The sequence below is a fragment of the Limulus polyphemus genome, unplaced genomic scaffold, assembly GCF_000517525.1.
Source record: "Limulus polyphemus unplaced genomic scaffold, Limulus_polyphemus-2.1.2 Scaffold5511, whole genome shotgun sequence".
NCBI classification, from domain to species: Eukaryota; Metazoa; Arthropoda; class Merostomata; order Xiphosura; family Limulidae; genus Limulus; species Limulus polyphemus.
In genome coordinates this window covers 7227-25986 of record NW_013671121.1, presented here as the reverse complement: position 1 = coordinate 25986, position 18760 = coordinate 7227, and the positions used below count along the sequence as shown (strand labels likewise).

Sequence of the window (18760 nt, the reverse complement as noted above, 5' to 3'; positions counted from 1 at the left end):
TCATGACTTTTTTATTAATCTAATCATTTTTTTAGTTTTTAATTTCTGATGTATAACTGATGTTTCATATGACTTTTTTTAGCAAAATGGAAACAAACACTAAATTTCAAAGACAAAATTTAACTTACTGGTGAACTTCCCCGAGAAAAATTCATGCTAGCATAGATTAGCAGTCCCAAATCTCGGTGTCCAGCCTCCATACATATAGTTAGGGCTGTGCTGCCATCCTGCAGTGGAATATAAAATAATTATTTAATAACCAATCGATTTTTAAACAAAAATTACTCTATTATCTTTAAAAGTTAATATTATTTTACATGTACAAAATGAAACTGATGATACTTCACTGTTTAATAATATTTTCTTAAGCTTTCCTAATTACTGCTATACATCCAAATCGACTATTAAAAATATATTCTATCAAGCTCCAAAACTATCAGAAACTGAGCTATATAAAAGCTATTAAAATTGGTTACAGATATTTTTACACTGACTTTTGTCATTATCACTACCAGACAAGATTACAACACAATGCATACACTGTGTTTTTCCTTTGGGCACAATAAATAATAGCATAATTTGTTATTTATTAGGTTTAATTTTACACCGCCATCAATAATAACAACAAAAGAACTTACTCTGTCTGTTAAATAAAGGTCACAATCGGGGTGAGATAGCAAAAGTTTGACCAGTTCCTTGTGGCCGTGTTCAGCAGCACACATTAGTGCAGTGGATCCATCGTCATCTTGTAGGTTGATCTCTGCCCCAGCTTCCAGTAGCATCTCCACCATTTTTACATTCTTCTGACTAACAGCTAACATTAAAGCAGTCTGACCATTCTGGTTAAAAAGTAGATTATGAGTATTATTCTGATATGTGGCTAGTTGAGAAAATATCTTGCAATTCACAATGCAAATTTGCCCAGTTGGGTGGATAATGACTTGAGTAGAACAAAACTTAAAAAGTTCAAGTTTAATCATAGAAGGTTTGAATGTTTAGTTTATAACTAAGCCTGGAATCATCTGAAGTATTAAAAAGTTTGATGTGAATGTTACTTTGATCTTTAAGCTGTGGAGCAATACAAATATGGCCTTCTTAATTTGAACGAAAGATTATAGCATAGCTTTTTAACCTGACAAACAGAAGCATATAACAAGGCCTTGTAACTTGACCAATAGAGGATTATAATATGGTCTTCTTCGTTGACAAACAAAGGCTAATAACAAGGCCTTCTAAGTTAGCCAACTGAGGATTATAACAAGACATTCTAAGTTGACCAATATAGGTTTACCACATGGCCTTATAACTTGATCAGTAAAGGATTATAACAAAGTCTTCTAAGTTGACTGATTGAGAATTACATGGCTTTATAACTTCATCAATAGAGGATTATAATGAGAATAATTTTGTTTGTGTTTATTATATATTATTGACCTGAAGGTCATCTTGATGGTTATGTAGACCTATTACCCAAGACTTATCTGTTTACAGAAGTTGGCAACAAAAACAACAATATAATAATTTTAGTGATTGTATAGTTTAACTACTGAGCTTTAGAAGATATCTTGGACATTTTTCCTAACTAGATCCCAAATTTGGTTAATATAATATAAAATGATGTTGACCTTTCTATAAACCTCACACCTGACATGAACATGTTATCTTGACAATAAGCACATATATGACATCATTTCTATAACTTTAACCACTGTATTTCTCTTGATGATTCACCATTTTCATGACTTCACCCACTATTTATTTTGACTGCTTCACTTCTATCAGTAATTAGGACCCAAAACCTACAATTTGTCAAGACTGTGCAAGAGATGCACATTACTGCTTCCAAATTCAGTTGATCACTTAATCTTACCAGCTTTGGGATTCATAAGGAATCCATCTGGAATTTATTGCATTAATTAATATATTGATGGTATTTTTTAACATATAGAACCCATCAGGAATATGTTGTATTAATTACAATACTGATAACATTTGTTTATATGGCACATACATTATTAGAGACCTTGTAACAAACAAAGTCATAAACCCCAAAAAGCAAATTGGTGCATGAACAGTTAAAAAAAAGCCAGTGCAGAACACAGGAACTTTATTAATGGTTCTAGAATTAAAGGATTACAAGTTAATAGCTCAATAAACTTATAAACATATGCAAGTTTTTCTTTAGGTATGTACCTACATACATACAGGTAACCAATACACCCAAATGAAGCATCCGGGGGATGCAACTGCATGAAAGTACCCAGCTAAGATGTGCCCCAGCCCAGAAAAAAAAAAGCCCTAGCTCCAGATTGGAACTTTAGCATAGGGTCTCAAGTTGACTAATGCTATTCCTAATTAAACCTTTTCATACAGCCTAGTCAACTTTGTGGATTTTCTTTGCTTTTTTAATTAAAGCACAGAAAATATCACAGTGGGAATGTGAATAGTCAGTGTCGATGAAATAACCCAAAGTCTGATGGAATCTAGAAATGAACTGAAACCAGTTTATTGTCACTGGGCCATGAACCAATATCTGTAAAGATGAATGGTTCTGCATTGAAAATCACAGAGGAAATTAGGCAAAACACGCAAAGTAAGCTAAGATTTCAATATGAATCATATAGAGGAAGAAAGTAATCACAATATTGTAATTTTAAATACTCTAATTATTTTTAGTACATTATCATTTTAAAATAATAATAATAATTTAGTTTTGTAAAGATGTGAACAGCAAAGTAGAGGACGTGAAATATTTCAGCTTATCAAAAGCTCAGGCCATAATAACATGGCTATTTGAATGCTTTGAATAAATTTTATGTTGTAAGATGCACAGAAAAACAAAGTAATTTACTCTTGATATAAAGCACTACTTAACGACAGAATTTTACCTCTGTGGTAGAGAAGCCTTAATTTTTAAGAGCAGAAGACAAGCTAAACACACCTGAGTTGCTTTGGAATTAATGTCTCCAAGGTGGAAGAGTCGTTGAATAACATCATGATGAGCATCATTTTTCACATCTGTTAATGACACCAACATCATGCAATTGTAGCCAGCCTGTGGGAAAGAGGAATCATGCTTCTTCACAAAATTTAGTCATGCAGTATGAAGTGTCTTTAGAATGCAGAAACGTATTTTCCAAGAGTTCTCACACGAGCAGTGTTTGTGATACGACACATACACATCACAGAATGCTAGTGCTTAATGAAGTAATGCGACACATTACCAGGCATACACACTACTCAAAATAATATTAACTATGCTTCTCAGAGGATTTATATTCAAAGCTTGTGATAATAACACGGCACTTATTATAAAACACAGAACATTCCAGTAGTTTCTGTTGCACATAGTAGCATTTATCATTGTTGCCCATCAGCATGCTGTTATTAGTAACAAAGAGAGAAAGTACGCGACTCTAACATTCCTATAAACACTACGAGGTATATTATAGTATTTTCTGTTATATACACATACATGCACAAAACATGACAGTTATATTTCATCCTACTCTGTGAGGCACACACTAGTGATACATGATAAACAGGGATTACACAGGATGCCAAAAGATCTCTTTGTTCCATCACATCACTCATTATATTGCACACTAGCAATACACAATGGACAAAGATAATAAAGGATATTAGAAGTTCTCCTTGTCTCATCTTCACTCATTCTGGTACACATGTACTGGTGATACACAATGGACAGAGACAACATAGGGGAGTAAAAGTTCTCACACTTACACATGTATAAAAGACACAACCTAAAATAAGTTTCACAAAAAAATCAAATGTTGGACAATTATCGGGACAACAGTTTTTTTATACTTAAAGAATATTAGTATATATATATACATAACTTAAAATTTGTAAAAATGTGTTTAGAGATAATCATTTATATCCATATCAAACAATGCAGATAACATGCCACCACAGTATACAACTCTCATGTAAATTTAGCCCTTGTAAGTGCTCTATTCATTGCTCCCTGTGTCTGATGTCACAAGTACAGTTGTGATCAGTCAAGAGACATTATTTTAAAAAAAGTTTTCTCCTCTCTTTGAACTTATCTGAATGCTTACCTTGTTGTGCTTAGTAACATCACACACCTTGGAATCTAAAAGGACACTAACCACATCAAAATTTCCATGGGAAACAGCATAGTGCATAGCTGTGTTACCCTAGGGGCCATGAAATAAGATGTAAAAAATATGAGTTTAGAAACAATTAATACTGTAACACTGTCAAATTATAATTTCAAAAGAATAATCATAAGCCTATAACCTATTTTATCAATACCTGTAATGAATCAGGATGTAAAGAAATCTGCCTAAATGATGTTTGTATCCAGTACCCTCATTTTAAGCATGTATTTTAATGCTGTTACTCTATGAGCTGAAGTACAAATTTCCAGCAGGTAAATCCCCACACTAATCACTAGATTATACAGTGCGAATGAGGAAGAAACTTTTGTTTGTGCCTTTGTCTATGTACTGTTTAAGATTAACAAAACAGATGACATTTTCTCACTAAAACATTGAGCTCTTTTCTTTTTACAGTCACAGAGTATAGTCAGTTCATAAGCTTAACTGTAAGCCTCATTATTCTAGAGAAAAAAAAAGAAAAGACTGATTTATCTATGTATTTAACATACATAAATATAGTTTAATAGTGACTCTTCAGAAATACTGACAATTAACTGGAAATCAGATTTTTTTAGCTGAGTTTCAGTATAGAACAATGACTGTAAAATTTAACTATTTTCAATTTTCTGAGTTTTATATTCATAAAGAGCCTCAACAAATCAGTGGTGTATGCTTTTTGAATGTTGGGTTTGTCCTCCCTTGGAAACATCTTTATTTCACTAAACTTAACAATTCTTTGATTTTGTAGAACTTGTATGATGCAGTTTTATAAGAATCCATGAGTGAAAGCAAAAGAGAAAATATGAAACATGTCAATCACACTACACTTGCCATATCAAGTGTCGACAAGGCCTTTTGGCCAATATTAGAGTTCATAAGGCTAGCTGGGATATGACAAATAGAATAATGGTCTGGACATTATATATAAATTTTCATGTAAAACACCTCTTAGGGTGTGAATCAGATTAAACAAATGGATTGTAATAGTTATCACTTTTATTTACATATCAGATCATGTAAAACAACTCTTAGGGTGTGAATCAGATTAAGCAAATGGATTGTAGTAATTATCACTTTTATTTACATATCAGATTTTTGGGTAATAGTTAATAACATAATATTATTATTATATTTTTTTTATTTGAATTTAACTTTAATAACCATTCATGAAAACTAATGAACCAGCAAGCTATTTTGCATATCAATTAATCCCTAGGAAGAAGTGTTAAAAGCATATTAAGCTGTTACTAACATTGTTATCAGTTAAATTAACAACATGACTTAATAATTGATTGGAAAACTCCTCTAAAGCATCCAGATGGTCTTCTACTACATGAGGATCGGCATTTTTTTGACTTGTTACTTTGAACCATTCCTGTTGTATGACAGCAAAGCAAGATTTCTGCAAGAAAAAGTGAAGATGAAATTATAAAGACTGAAAAGTTTGTTAGAAAAAAAGGTAATAGGGTTATGCTGAAAAAAAAGGTTTAGAGAAGTAAAGAATAAAGTAATTGTTTTACAAAAAAAGGCTTAGATAGATAATGAAGAAAATAATCATTTTATTGCATGCTTATTTTTAATGATAAAAGTAGTTGGTTGAAGTGTTAATATATTTTTCAAAGTTGTCTTTTTCACAGTAAATATATCACTCAAAGCACGTTTACTCGTCTTATAGTGAATCTGGATTGTAACAGTAATTCTTATGTGATAAAATATGCCAATGAAATTCTCAAGTTTTTTTCTTGTCATTTTGAGTAAAATTTGCTAAATGTAAATTATATACACAAAATATCCCTGTGCATCACACAAAACTAACAGAACATTTTCCACATATAACCATACTTGAATATACAAAACTTAGAAAACATTAGCAACATGGCTTAGACTAAAAATATCATAATTAAATACTGTGATTGTTTATTGCTAAAAATTAGATTTTGTCTCTTTGTAAAAACTTTAAAGATTTTCCAAATGTTTTTTAGAATTTGTTTCATCACATATTACTTCATTTACTGCAGTTTTCTCACATGGCTTAAAATTTACATTATGTAAACAATCTTTACCACCAAGTCTAATAAAGAACAAAAGTCAATATACCAATGATGTTAAAATAAAAGAACCAAACAAAAGTAAATGATGCTATTTCATAAGTTTAAAACTACAGTATTCTAATACTTTTTTAAGTTAAACTTGTGGGGACTGGACACAATAAATCTTTTTTTAACCCTTTACTATCCATGGAAGAATTTTTTTCCATTACCTTAATTGGAGTAAATATATGGGTGGATATGATGTCTAGCATGCATAAATATATAGGTGGAGATGATAAAATTTAATTATTTTTAATATCTCACCATCTTCTTTTCATCTTTATTTCCTGGTTTCACCAAATAATCATTCAGGACCTTGCAAGCTGCTTTCATTTCTTTAGTGAGTTCAGTTCTTAATAACAAGTCATAGAAAAAAAAATTATTACAAATATAATGCTCTGAATTGGCTCTAATACTGAAAATGAAGAAAACTACTGAAGAACTCATAGAAAATTAAGTAATGTGTAACATGTTAAACTAAAATTTTTATGTAATAAAGAGGATCTGACTTAATCTGTTTATAACAGTTATTAAAAGATCTGAATTGAGTAAAAATCAATTCTGGGACCACCAAGACATATTTTCATTAGTCTAAACAAATAATCTCAATTGTTAAACTATAATACATTAACAATGATGCATATTTTAGGTCATACTGGGTGATATGTATTAATTAATACAAATAATTAGGCTCAACTTCATATATCCTACTTGCAAATAAATTATATTAACAATTTACAAATTTAAATACTGATATTCATATAAAATATTGGGTCAGTATTAGTCAATACTAAAAAATGAGTCACCTTTCTCCTCTCATTTGCTGATAACAATTAGAATCTGATAATACAGTACACTTTATAAACTGGCTACTTCCTTTCTTTAATGATTCTAGCTTTATATACTAGGTGAGTCTTTCTACTGACCAAAACCATCATCCACTTTTAAAAACCTTACTTTGCATGATGAACAGCTTCAAACATTTCAGCTCCTGGCTTCTTCAACTTGATGGCCAATTCATCAACACAACAATTTATGATATTTCCATCATAAGAGCCTTCCTCTGGGCTACTGCTACTCTCGGAGCCAGAACTTTCTGTTGTGTCTGATTCACTACCACATGAGAGTTTTACGGCCTTCAATCTACTTTTGTTGGAACAACTGAAATTTGAAGCCTTTTTTTTTCTTTAACGATAATAATGAAAAAAATACAAATATAAATACAACTTCTTTGCTGATGTTTCTAATTGTTTTCCAAACTGATTGTCTTTTTCCTCACCACTAGGAACCTTTTATTTATTAATATGATATTAATATAAAATAAAATGAAAGTGGCTAACTTATACTCTATGAGTATACAATTTAAACTCTTTTCATTTTTTTTTTTTTTGTTATAAAGATATAATACACAGATAAGTCTACCTAGTCCACAAACAATGGTTATCTATAGCTGAAGAGATAATATAAGTATATATCTGCTAACAAACAAAAGATATTATTGGTTAGAAATTTATGCTAGTTAAAAATGCAAATTTTAAAAATTATTTGTCTTCCTGATTTTTCAATGAAGTAACAACTACAAAAATATTTAAAACTAGTGTTAAGTAATACAACATCAGGTGTATATCCTTTGATATTCCACCAGCTTCATTGATCATTTTCTAATTATCTGAAATAAATATACAACTACAGGTACATGTGTGTCAGGAGCTATGGGTCCAGTGGTGAGACAGTGGCAAGTCTACAGACTTGTAACACTACAATCTGGGGTTTGATTCCTTGCGGTGGACACAGCAGATAGCCCAAAACACACACACACACACAAGAGCTAAGGTGATCCTAACTTCAAAAATAACATGACATTACCTCTTTTTTTTTTTAAGTTATTCATTTCTAACCTTAATGAAACATTCTAGTTGATATGGATCTTCAAACATTTCCACTGATCAAAATATTAAGAAATATTAAATTTTCATACATGGCTGACCTGAAAGATTTAGTATTATTCTCTTTCTGTAGACTATCTTGCTTTAAAAAACTTGTTTCATCAACAGCTAATCGAGCATGGGGGTTCTGGAAACTTGATGAGTCAAAAGATGCTTCTTTTTGTACCTTAATCATAGAATGTTGCTCTGTAGTGTTGGTTTCCTCTATTGATTGAGGGCATAACTCTGAAACAACAGACTCACTGTCAACATTGACTGATCTTTTAAGTATTGGTATTTGAGAGGAGTGGACTCGATGTCTGGAGACAGACGTTGGTAAGGTATTCTTCCCTGTAGTATCCCGAGTAGCAACGGAGTAAATAGTGGTATTGCATTTGTCACACAAACGAATTCCAACACTGTTCAGGCTGCTTGGCTCTAAGAGATCTAAAAGCCCAGTTTCAAAGCTTGTATTGATTCCAATCGAGCGCCTCTGAATGAAATCTTCTCCTAAAGTTTTTCCATCAACCTTTAAGTTAACACAATGATCACATAACACACAGCCCACGTCCTCATCTCCAACACCTACAGTCTCTGTTTGGTAAGTCTTGCAGTAATCCCAACAAACTTCAGATACTGAAAAATCTCCACAGCCAACTGTTCTGGTGTCAGTTTCTCTACATTTCATGCAAGAGGTTTCCAACTGACAATCAGTGACAACATCCTTATTCTCTACTTGAAATCTAAAACAGTGCTGACAAGTTTCATCAGAGATGCTGTATGATCCAATTCCAATGCTTCGTGTTTCAACATTACAGCACCTTTCACATACAACATGATTGACTCTTCCTGTTCCTACACCCCTCTCTGTGGTATTTTTATAATTCACTGTGTCTGCTTGGACACAAATGTGCTGAACATCAGTATTAGTGGTTTGTAAAGCAGCATCCTTGGTTTCAACAACTTGTGGGGAAACCTGTAACCCTACAGAAATCATGGTTGAATAGCCACAGCTTGTGACAGGATGCCTTCTGGAGATGAGTTCCTGCTGGCTCAAAACATCAGTCATCTTTAGCTCAGTACATGTTCCACTTTCTTGCTGTGTTGTTACTTCAGTATTCATTCCACAAGTAACCATCAGGGAAGACTTAAATTTAGAGGAAATATCTGACACAGGGACACAATCTCCAACTGCAATGTTTTGGAACTTTTGATGTAACTTTCCCTTACAATTTGTACAACATTCTGGTTGAGGTACAATGGATATATGCTCTTGAGTATCAAATCTTATCTGATCTACCTTAAGCTGTTGGTTATTTGTATGCCCATCTGTATTTGTACTCTGAGTCTCGAAAGTTTTATTAAGTAACTCCTGACATTGAACACCACTCAATATTTGGGGTGTTGATGTATATTTATTCTCTTTTTTAACTTCCAATTCACCCTCTGAAGACTCAGAGAAGAATGAACAACCTGAAGATGACCACTTTCCCTCTTGTTGGCCACATTTAATGCAAACATATTGAGAAGCTATATGTACATTACTATCACCTACACCTATTGCATGAACCTTTTCTGGAACATACCCAATGCCAATGTCTTGAGTGGGAAGAAGTTTATGAGTGGCAGTAATTTTCATGTTATTTACTCTGTTAACATCCCTACTTTCATTAGAGAGTACTTCATGGTCACTAAAATACTTTTGCTGCATATCACTATTATCCAATTGCTTCTTTCTAGAGATACTTGCACTCAAAGAAGCTGTCAAACCTGGAGAAGAAAGGTCTTCTTCACAAGATTCCAATCGACTTTGACTGTTGTCTGCAGCTAATGATGGACGAACAAATGTTTTTCTTTTAAAATATGAGGAAAACTTGCTTGGGCCATGGAATCTCATAGAAGAGCCCTCCTCAAGTTCTTCTTCACCATCACTTTTGGACCTCTGCTTAACAGGTTTTACCTCTAGTTTAGTGGGTGCTTTTTCTGCTTTGTTTTCTTTGGCTTTTATCTGGAGAATCAGTAAACGTTTCTCTTCTTTTAGAACTGAAAGTTGAACCTAAAGAAAATTATTGTAGAATATATTAGGAAGAAAATACTAGAATTTGAAGCACAACAAATATTCCAATATAATGTGATTCCTCAGTAGTATTTCTTTTGCCAATCTTAAGTAACTTTCATTAACAGATGAAATAAATACAACTTTTGACAGTCATAACGAAGATATATCATTAGATGAAATAAGCTTATAATTTCTTAAAGCTAATACAATGTTTTCTCTTTGTAAATTAAACTTATTTGACTTTCTAATTTCAATGTAAATTATACAATGTACAGAATTAAAATATAAAACAGCTCACCTGCAAAACAGCTAAGTTTTTTACTTTTTCTTCTAATTCTCTCATCCTCTCAAGACTAGTGGCCATCTGTTGACGAATATTTTCAAGAACAGGTTTAGGTATTATGGATCCACCTGGTGATGTGACTGGAGACTGGGAAGTAGCAGAGTTTAATGCTTCTAATGTATAAGCAATCTGCTGAGAACCGGTGGATACTGGGTACATCTGTATGGACAAGGTAAAAGTGACTTTATTACACAACTTATACATTACGTGTGCATGAAGCCATTCTATATTTTAAACTTAAAAGTCACATTACACATACAAACTTTATTAACCTAAATCCTATTTTAGGATATGTCTACATATTTATTATCACTGTTAGATATAGAGTTCACCTGTCACTTGACCTCTGACCTACTGAATTCAGAATGACTCTCTACAAGTATCAATAAAATTTGATTCAGTTCTAAAAAATAATTGGAAAACTTTAATTTTGTACAGAAATGTGCTAAATAAAACAGCTATCAACTACATTAGATATGATTATTAGTTAATATCATGCAAAATAAATCCTTTTATTCGGGTTTATACCTGCATTTAGCATTACATAAATAAGTCTTAAACATTAAAACATTTCATTCTTGAGTGTATACAGTCATTAAATAAAATCACAAACATATTTAGCAACAAAAAGAATCTTAAGTTTTTCTGCAGTGGACAAACTCAAATCTTTTGATCTTATCAGAACTAAATTGAAACCGACAATACTGTACAAGCTATGCACAATAAACGATATAATGAAAATGACAAATGAAATATGATATAAGAATACCAAGTGCATTTTCAAAATGCAAATAGAAAACAAATCTTATCATCATGCTGCAACGCTAGTAAACTTTTTTACAGAATTTACAAACTGAATGAAATGATATCTGTAAATGTTCATTAACTTTTTTGTCACATTTCAAATACATTTTTCAATTTTAACAATTTTTTTTAATTACTTTGGTAAATCTTCCATGTAGAAAGTATGATTTCAGACAATGGTTGATTTTTTACTTTCACACATTTGTTTCCAGTTATGCTTTAAACTATCTAAAGTCAGTCATCCAAGATAATAGAACACAATGTTTTGATTAATAAGCTGGATGATAATTCACTAGACTATGTGTAGATGACCCCACAAATAGACTAAAGTATATATTTCTAGTTTTGTTTTTAGAATATACATCAAACATGTGTTGGCTTATAGCTTAAAATCTTAGTCATGTACATCTTGGCCTAAAATCGTATTTTCATTTATGTGCATTTTTATTGTTTGCTGTTGCTAGTGGTAGGGAAAATTGTAGAATTTTAGGTTATATTTACAGTAATACTAAATACAAGAGGTTGTAATTTCATTGTATAGGTCACTGGTTAGACTACAATTAGTGTATTGTGCTAATTCTTGGGCTCCTTTCCTTAGGAAGTGGTTTTAATTTTGTTGAAATTCAATTTTATGCAAATCTACTTGAGAGTTATCTGTGCTAGCATCCCAAGTTCAGAAGTGGTAAACTAGAGGCAAGACAGCTAGCAACACCACCCACTGTCAACTCTTGGGTTATTCTTTAGCAATGAATAGTTGAATTGACCATCACATTATAACACCCCCACACTTGAAAGGATGAGCATTATTTGGTAACAAGATTCAAATCTGTGACCTGCAGATACCTTAGAAACGATTTTAAAGTGTTGGAAAGGGTTCAGAGAAGCGCTACTAGGATGGTACCTCGGATGGAATGGTTGTCATAAAAGGACAGGTTAAGATCTGAAACTGTTTCCTATTGCAAAAACAGTTAGAGGAGATCTAATTGAGGTGTTTAAGATTGTTAAAGGAATTGACAGTGTCGATGCATCATCTTTTTTTCACTTAATGGTGAGAATGAGGACTTGGAGACATAAATATACATTTTGGCAGGATTGGAGTCATCTTCAACTAAAATATTTTTATTTTTCTAACAGGTTAGTTGGCTTTTGGAATGGGTTGCCTTCAGAGGTGATGGATGCAGTAAATGTAAGGAAGTTTAAGGGTAGGCTTTATAAGCATTTGAATGATGAGGGCTGGCTTCGAGTTTTTTTTTTTTAAGTTTAGTTTAGAGGATGGAATGACCCTGCTGTCCTTAAATTTAATGTTATTGTGCAAATATGAAATAATGAATCACACACACACACACCATGAGCTTTAACCATTAAAACATAAAAGAATCATATTAACACAAAACTTGTTTGACTTCTCTGCCCTCTAGTGAATATTTATTCTTCCAGATCCACCGCAATGGGATTGCTTTAGGAAATTTCATTAAGATTACAAAGTATATCCAACAAATTAACTGTGATAAGTATTATTTTTCTACTGTCTATTAATAGCACAGGTAATTCCTAACTGTTAGACTTACTCACATAAGATGAATATTGTATGTGTCAAGACTAATTCAGGTTAACCCTAGATGCATGACAATTCATGATCAATGTTTTTAGTCACATGTCAGGTTCATACAGCCTCAAGGAAAAAGATTCTGTAACTAATTTTGTTTTTTTTCATACTGGTTAAAATGTTATTGATTATTTAGCAGCAGATAATAAAATATCTAAAGTATTTGTATATTGCAATATTTCATGTTACAGTTTTTGTGTTTCAAGTCATAAAAAAAATGCATTAATTCTATTGCTTCAAATCACAATTTTCCAGAAGTTGTCAAGACCTTACAAGCAATATGTATTTTTCAAAATTTTTAGGACTTGACATATTAACAATTGAGTTCAAAAACTTCTGATTTTATGCAGCATAAGAAATTTTCTTGATGATAATAAGCCTATGTTTGACAAATGAACGTAACTGGTACTGTAATATATTCTTTATTTACTTAAGTCACACTTTTTGTGAATAATAATCTCTATCAGATCTTACAATGAAAATATTTTATTTTGCATTTCTAACTCAGAGTAATTCTTTTTAATGTCTTCCACAATACTTTGGAATGAATTATTCTGATTTATCTCTCCATCTGTGGCTATTTATATTTTAAAGAATATATACTGAAAGAAGATTAACTTAGATTCAGTTATTATTTGCAATTTGAAAGCTCTGAAATATACTAAAAATAAATAAAATATGTACCTCTGGTGAAAAAAAAACTGTTTAATTCCAGTGCTGGAAAGAGTTGACTGGGATGAAGATGGGGATACATAGCTTATTGAATCAATTGGAATCCTAAATTCTCCTCTTAAAGGCTTCTCTGACAATGAATTTTCAGCTGAAAGACCATAAGAAGCATTTTTAGACACTCCTGGTGATAACCAAGACAGTGACCCAGGAATCACATCTGTGAAGCTGCTGTCACTCGAGACTGAAGCAGCTGGAGTTTTTACTGCATCCACAGGAGGCTCTAAACCTTGTGATTTGTGGCTGGTATATTTACTTGTGGAGTTTGCACTAAGAAATGTTTCCTCAAAATCAAGTACAGCATCTCTTAGTGCATCGTTGGTTGTTAATAAATCTTGAGGTGGTGTGTGGTGCTGAGATGAGTCCTGATTTGAAAATTATATTGATTCTTACTTATGATTTCAGAATACACTTTCAGACTAAACATGAAACGTGTCTTACCAATAATTTTTATTGAAATATGCACAACTACAAGAGTATACAAACCTTAAGTTTGGTATTGAGCCTGAAAACGTTAGTAAATCTGAAATGAAATCCACCACCTAAATATTAAGCAACTCTAACCAATCATATGCTAAAACTAGCTTGGCTATGAACATATAAACACAGGACAACTCAAACCTATATTTTTCTCCTTACAAAAATATAAATTAAATCCATTAAAATTAGGACTGATTTATTGATTAAACAAATGAGTCATAAATGATATTTTACTTTCATGAAAATGAAACTATTTTTTCAGGATTTTTATAATTTATTTGACAAAGTCTTTCGTGACAGATAGCATGCATGAATCTTGTAAAGATGATGCCATCTTCTACTATATTCCACAAATACTTTAATTTATTTCTGTACTTTTATGGACATATTCCTTCTCTTTGGCCTTCAAGAATGATTGAAATAGGAGTCTGCATAGAACGTTTTACAATAAACAAAAGGAAAAAGCATCATGATCTGTATCCAAGTTTTATTATAGTTATTATAGGTCATTATTATATTTACTTTTATAAAAATGACTTGTAATAAACTCCTGTTTGTATTAAACAAAGGTAAGAATAATAATTTTATTACAGTTACATTCTTTTATACATCAGATATTCATTACCTATTAGCATGTATCTTTCAAGGTAAAAAAATCACCAGTTATATCCAATACGAATCTTTCTATCACTGATCAGATCAAAAGTAAATCTATTACAAAAATTATAACTGATGCTAGGCCTTATTAGTAGCATTTGCACTTTCTAAAGTTTTGACTTTACTGCTATAATGAAATCTATGAACAAATGCTGATGTATAACTCACCACCATTTGAAAGTTTTCCATATCTGTCTTATTGTAAACAGTTTTAAATTCTTGCAAGTGGGCTTCCACAGATTTCCTTGGTTTTTTCTTGTTTTTCTTCATTTGTTCCAACTGATCCAAGTAAGAGCTCTTGTACAGAGTTTCACAGTACTGCACAAAACCTACATCAATATGGTAGCCATAAGGACAACACTGGCAATTGCTTCCCTCTTCCAGTTTTGTAGTGGACCTGCTGCAGAGAGCTGGCATGGTGGAAGACTTTAGAGGTGTCCTTCGTATTTCTCCTTGAAAAAGGAAACAAAAACAACGATATTGTTTTATGATGATTATGCTTCACTTCTGTATTAAAAACCTCAGTAGTGACAAGCACCAAGTTTAAGAAGGTAAAAGTAATCGGTGCATTTACATACAAAACTCAACTCAATCACAAGTGAATTTAAAATAATGTTCAACAACTAGGTCAGAAAACAAAGAAAGGACTTAACTGACTTATATTGTTCTTGTTAGTTACAACTAAAACTTTTACTGTTGAAATTAGGCCAAGTACTTAACTAGTTATAACCTGTCATAATTCCAGTACATTAATGTGTAGACTTGTTAAAAGCAGCTGTACAAGATAAGAGATAGAATTCATAACAGTCAAATTAACTTCTTTGAAAAAATCTACACACAAATAATATTACAAAGTTGCTGTATATGTAGATTTATTATTACCTTGTAAGTACATTTCCAGGGCTAAGAAATATACAATGAAATATACACATTACAAAGAAGAAATTAAAAAGAAATTACCATAACATTGTTCATTTTCCATCTTTCTCTCTTGACTTGTAGCTGAAATACCAGTTCCCGTTTCTCTTTTTTTTGGCTGTTACTCAGTTATAATACTGTTGCTCATCAAAAAAACGTCTTTTTCCTTCATGTTGTAATTACCTGTCACAAATAATAAAATGTATGTAAATCTTTCATATTTCACACTATAATTAATGAATGATGTTTTTGTTCAAACACACTGACTTTGATACTATTGCACTGCAAAAGAAGATAAGAATGTTATTCAGCTTTCTAGCTAGATATTTCATTAACATTTTCTTGAAGTTGTAATTCATTTAAAAAGGCATACAAACCTTCAGCAAGTTACATTCACTGTGACTGACCTAGCTAAAGATGATGACTGACAGAACTCTGAAATTCTTAAGTGGTCATGATATAGGTGTTTGGTTATTTAATATACGTCTTGAAGCACAACTCCTGCACTGAATATGAAACATTCTTTTTAATTAAAACTGCTTATATATATAAAGAATCAATAATTTTAAATAACAATGATATAATGATAAAACATACAAGTTATATTAAAATAAATTAATAAATCATAAAAATTATCATGACTTTTTTTATACTTCTTATCTGACTGAGGAACGGAATTTTTACTTACATTTTGAAATGTATTCAACTTTTAGCACTATATAATACTTAAACTGTTACAGTATCAAAAATGAAACTTAGAAGAAAATAGAAATGTATGATTGGCAAGAAGAGATCATTGCAGCAAAATCTAAAATATTGAAATTCCAAATTATGGAAAAAACCAAAAAAAAATACCCAATCACTTCAAACATTAAGTCAGTTCAATTAATTAATTCTGAGCTGGAACAAAAATTACCTTTATCAGTACTAAGTCACATTATATATATATATACTCAAACTTAATTACTTTAACATTTTATCTGCTACAGTGTTTATCTTGCTTAGTTGATAGAAGCTTTGCTGAGTTGCAAGATAAATGTACCACTACATATCTTCAAGTAACTAATGTTTGCTGTTACCTAGTTCAAGTCACAATATAGTTTATACAATATCACACATTTGGTATATGGAGCTTAACCCATTTTTAGGATTCTAATACATATAACAGTGTCTATTTTTTAGATATACATGTAACGAAATTCACAAAACACAAATATAACAAGCAACCTTTCTATAGAAAAATACATTTATGATTAAAACATTATTTACAGTTCTATATGGTACATATTCAAAGTTTCAATAGAGCCTACAATTCACATCATAACAAAATTATAACTAACAAAAAAAAAAAAAAAGACATGAACACAAGGTAAAACACTTAATTAGCATGATCATCAATAATGTGTTGTTTATCAGCAAGTCTCAAACACCAGTATATTAAGCTTTAAAACAATTACTGTTGCTGATAGTCTTATTTGCTTTTCTGTACTGCTAACTTATTATAACAGCTTGAAAGAATGTAACTTTTGGTGTGGAAAAACTTAAAATGCTTTGCAATGTAGTAATGAAGGTGTAATTTATTTTCTTAATGTTACAAGTATGATTTAAAGATGAAATGCATGTTTTGCTGTGCTCATACAAGATGTTCTTCAGAAAAAACAAAACGCTCCTTCCACATCAGACTATTACATACAAAAATACCTCCCCCTCTCCTCCATAATACAAATTCAGTTTCAAATAAAACTTGGGGAATTAGTACATTAATGTACTACTTTCATATGTGCAAAGTTTAATATATACAAATTTACTGTGATATCTATATTTTATATTAGTTTTATACAAAATACGATATAGAATTTTGTTGAAAACCTTTTTTGCTATTTCCAACTATCTAAATAAATATTGGACTTTTCCTTACAAATTACGTACAGAAACTTTTATTTCACTATACGATATTCTGCCCAGTATTAAAAAAATAAACGTTGAATTAATTAGTTGATTATGCAATATGGGCAAAAAAAAAAATCTACCATAACATCAAAAGAAACACAATTTATCTTTGTTTTCAGATTTGAATGTTTGAATATAAATAACTGTGTCCGTAAATTATGAATAACAATGTTTCATCTAGCTTCTAACTAATAAAAGTACAAATCAAAATTTTATATTGCCATCAAATTCTAATTCGGTTATTAACTAATTTATAGCACTGTAATGTGAAGTACGGGCTATTTATGGTACCCTAATAAACAAAATACGGTGCAACTGTAAGGTCTGTAACGGTTGGTTTAGGTATCAGTATCATTAACTCACTTGTTATCAAGTCGTTTTTATAAAGTTTCCAATGCTTCCTTCTTGATTTACAGTTACGCCCAATTTGCATATACTGATACAGTTGGAACAGTTCTCCTAAATATCTAAAAGACAAATGCAGGAGGAGAATAGCATAATTCGCGCTACTCAAATTACACTCACTTTAGAAACTGAGATAAAAGTTGTTTGGTAACGGATACTGTATGAAGTGACTCTTTCTCTTTTTTTTCGGGGAAGTAAAGCAAGCGTGCGGCTACCGGTGTTACAATGTCAGATTATTTGAAAAAAAGACTGCGACTGCTGCCAGCTATCGCGATTAAAGTACGTCCCGGAAGATTCTAGATCAACACAATAGCATAACGGTCGTTTCTTTTATGTTTGTGATTCAACGATGCGAAAAGATATTTATTTTTTTAACACGTTTGTATGAGAAAAGAGAAATGCTACTGTTGGAATAGTTGATAGAGAAATGTCGCCAGAGGCTCATATTTACTTTTTTTTCTCTCTCTTTTAGTTGTATAAAAATGTGTCCTTTGGATTTCATCTTAAATTAGCCCTGCCCTTAGGAATGTATTCGCTATGATATTAAAGCTCCTTCACAAATTACACCTTCTATGAACTACCTACTGTCCGCTCATCTTATTTTGTTCAATACATAATAAATTAAAGTTCAGATTTTAAAAAAAGTCAA

At 31.4% G+C, this 18760-nt stretch overlaps 1 protein-coding gene across 2 annotated transcripts in view; it reads right to left on the bottom strand.

The window, feature by feature from the left end:
- Positions 1-18252, bottom strand: part of LOC106472670 (KN motif and ankyrin repeat domain-containing protein 1) — a 53886-nt gene extending 35634 nt beyond the window's left edge. The window contains exons 1-12 of one of the 2 annotated variants that reach the window (XM_022401223.1): positions 18232-18252; positions 15799-15939; positions 15007-15290; positions 10518-10721; positions 8223-10216; positions 7193-7396; positions 6500-6587; positions 5398-5547; positions 4083-4181; positions 2942-3055; positions 639-839; positions 129-227 (exon numbers count right to left, since the gene is read on the bottom strand). In XM_022401223.1, coding sequence (XP_022256931.1) covers positions 129-227; positions 639-839; positions 2942-3055; positions 4083-4181; positions 5398-5547; positions 6500-6587; positions 7193-7396; positions 8223-10216; positions 10518-10721; positions 15007-15290; positions 15799-15820 — 3459 coding nt within the window. In that variant the 5' untranslated portion in view covers positions 15821-15939; positions 18232-18252. Of the gene's footprint in view, positions 1-128; positions 228-638; positions 840-2941; positions 3056-4082; positions 4182-5397; positions 5548-6499; positions 6588-7192; positions 7397-8213; positions 10217-10517; positions 10722-13656; positions 14067-15006; positions 15291-15798; positions 15940-16185; positions 16197-18231 lie in introns of those variants that run through there. The other variant, XM_022401224.1, reaches the window with a different exon arrangement.
- Between the last annotated feature and the right edge of the window lie 508 nt (positions 18253-18760).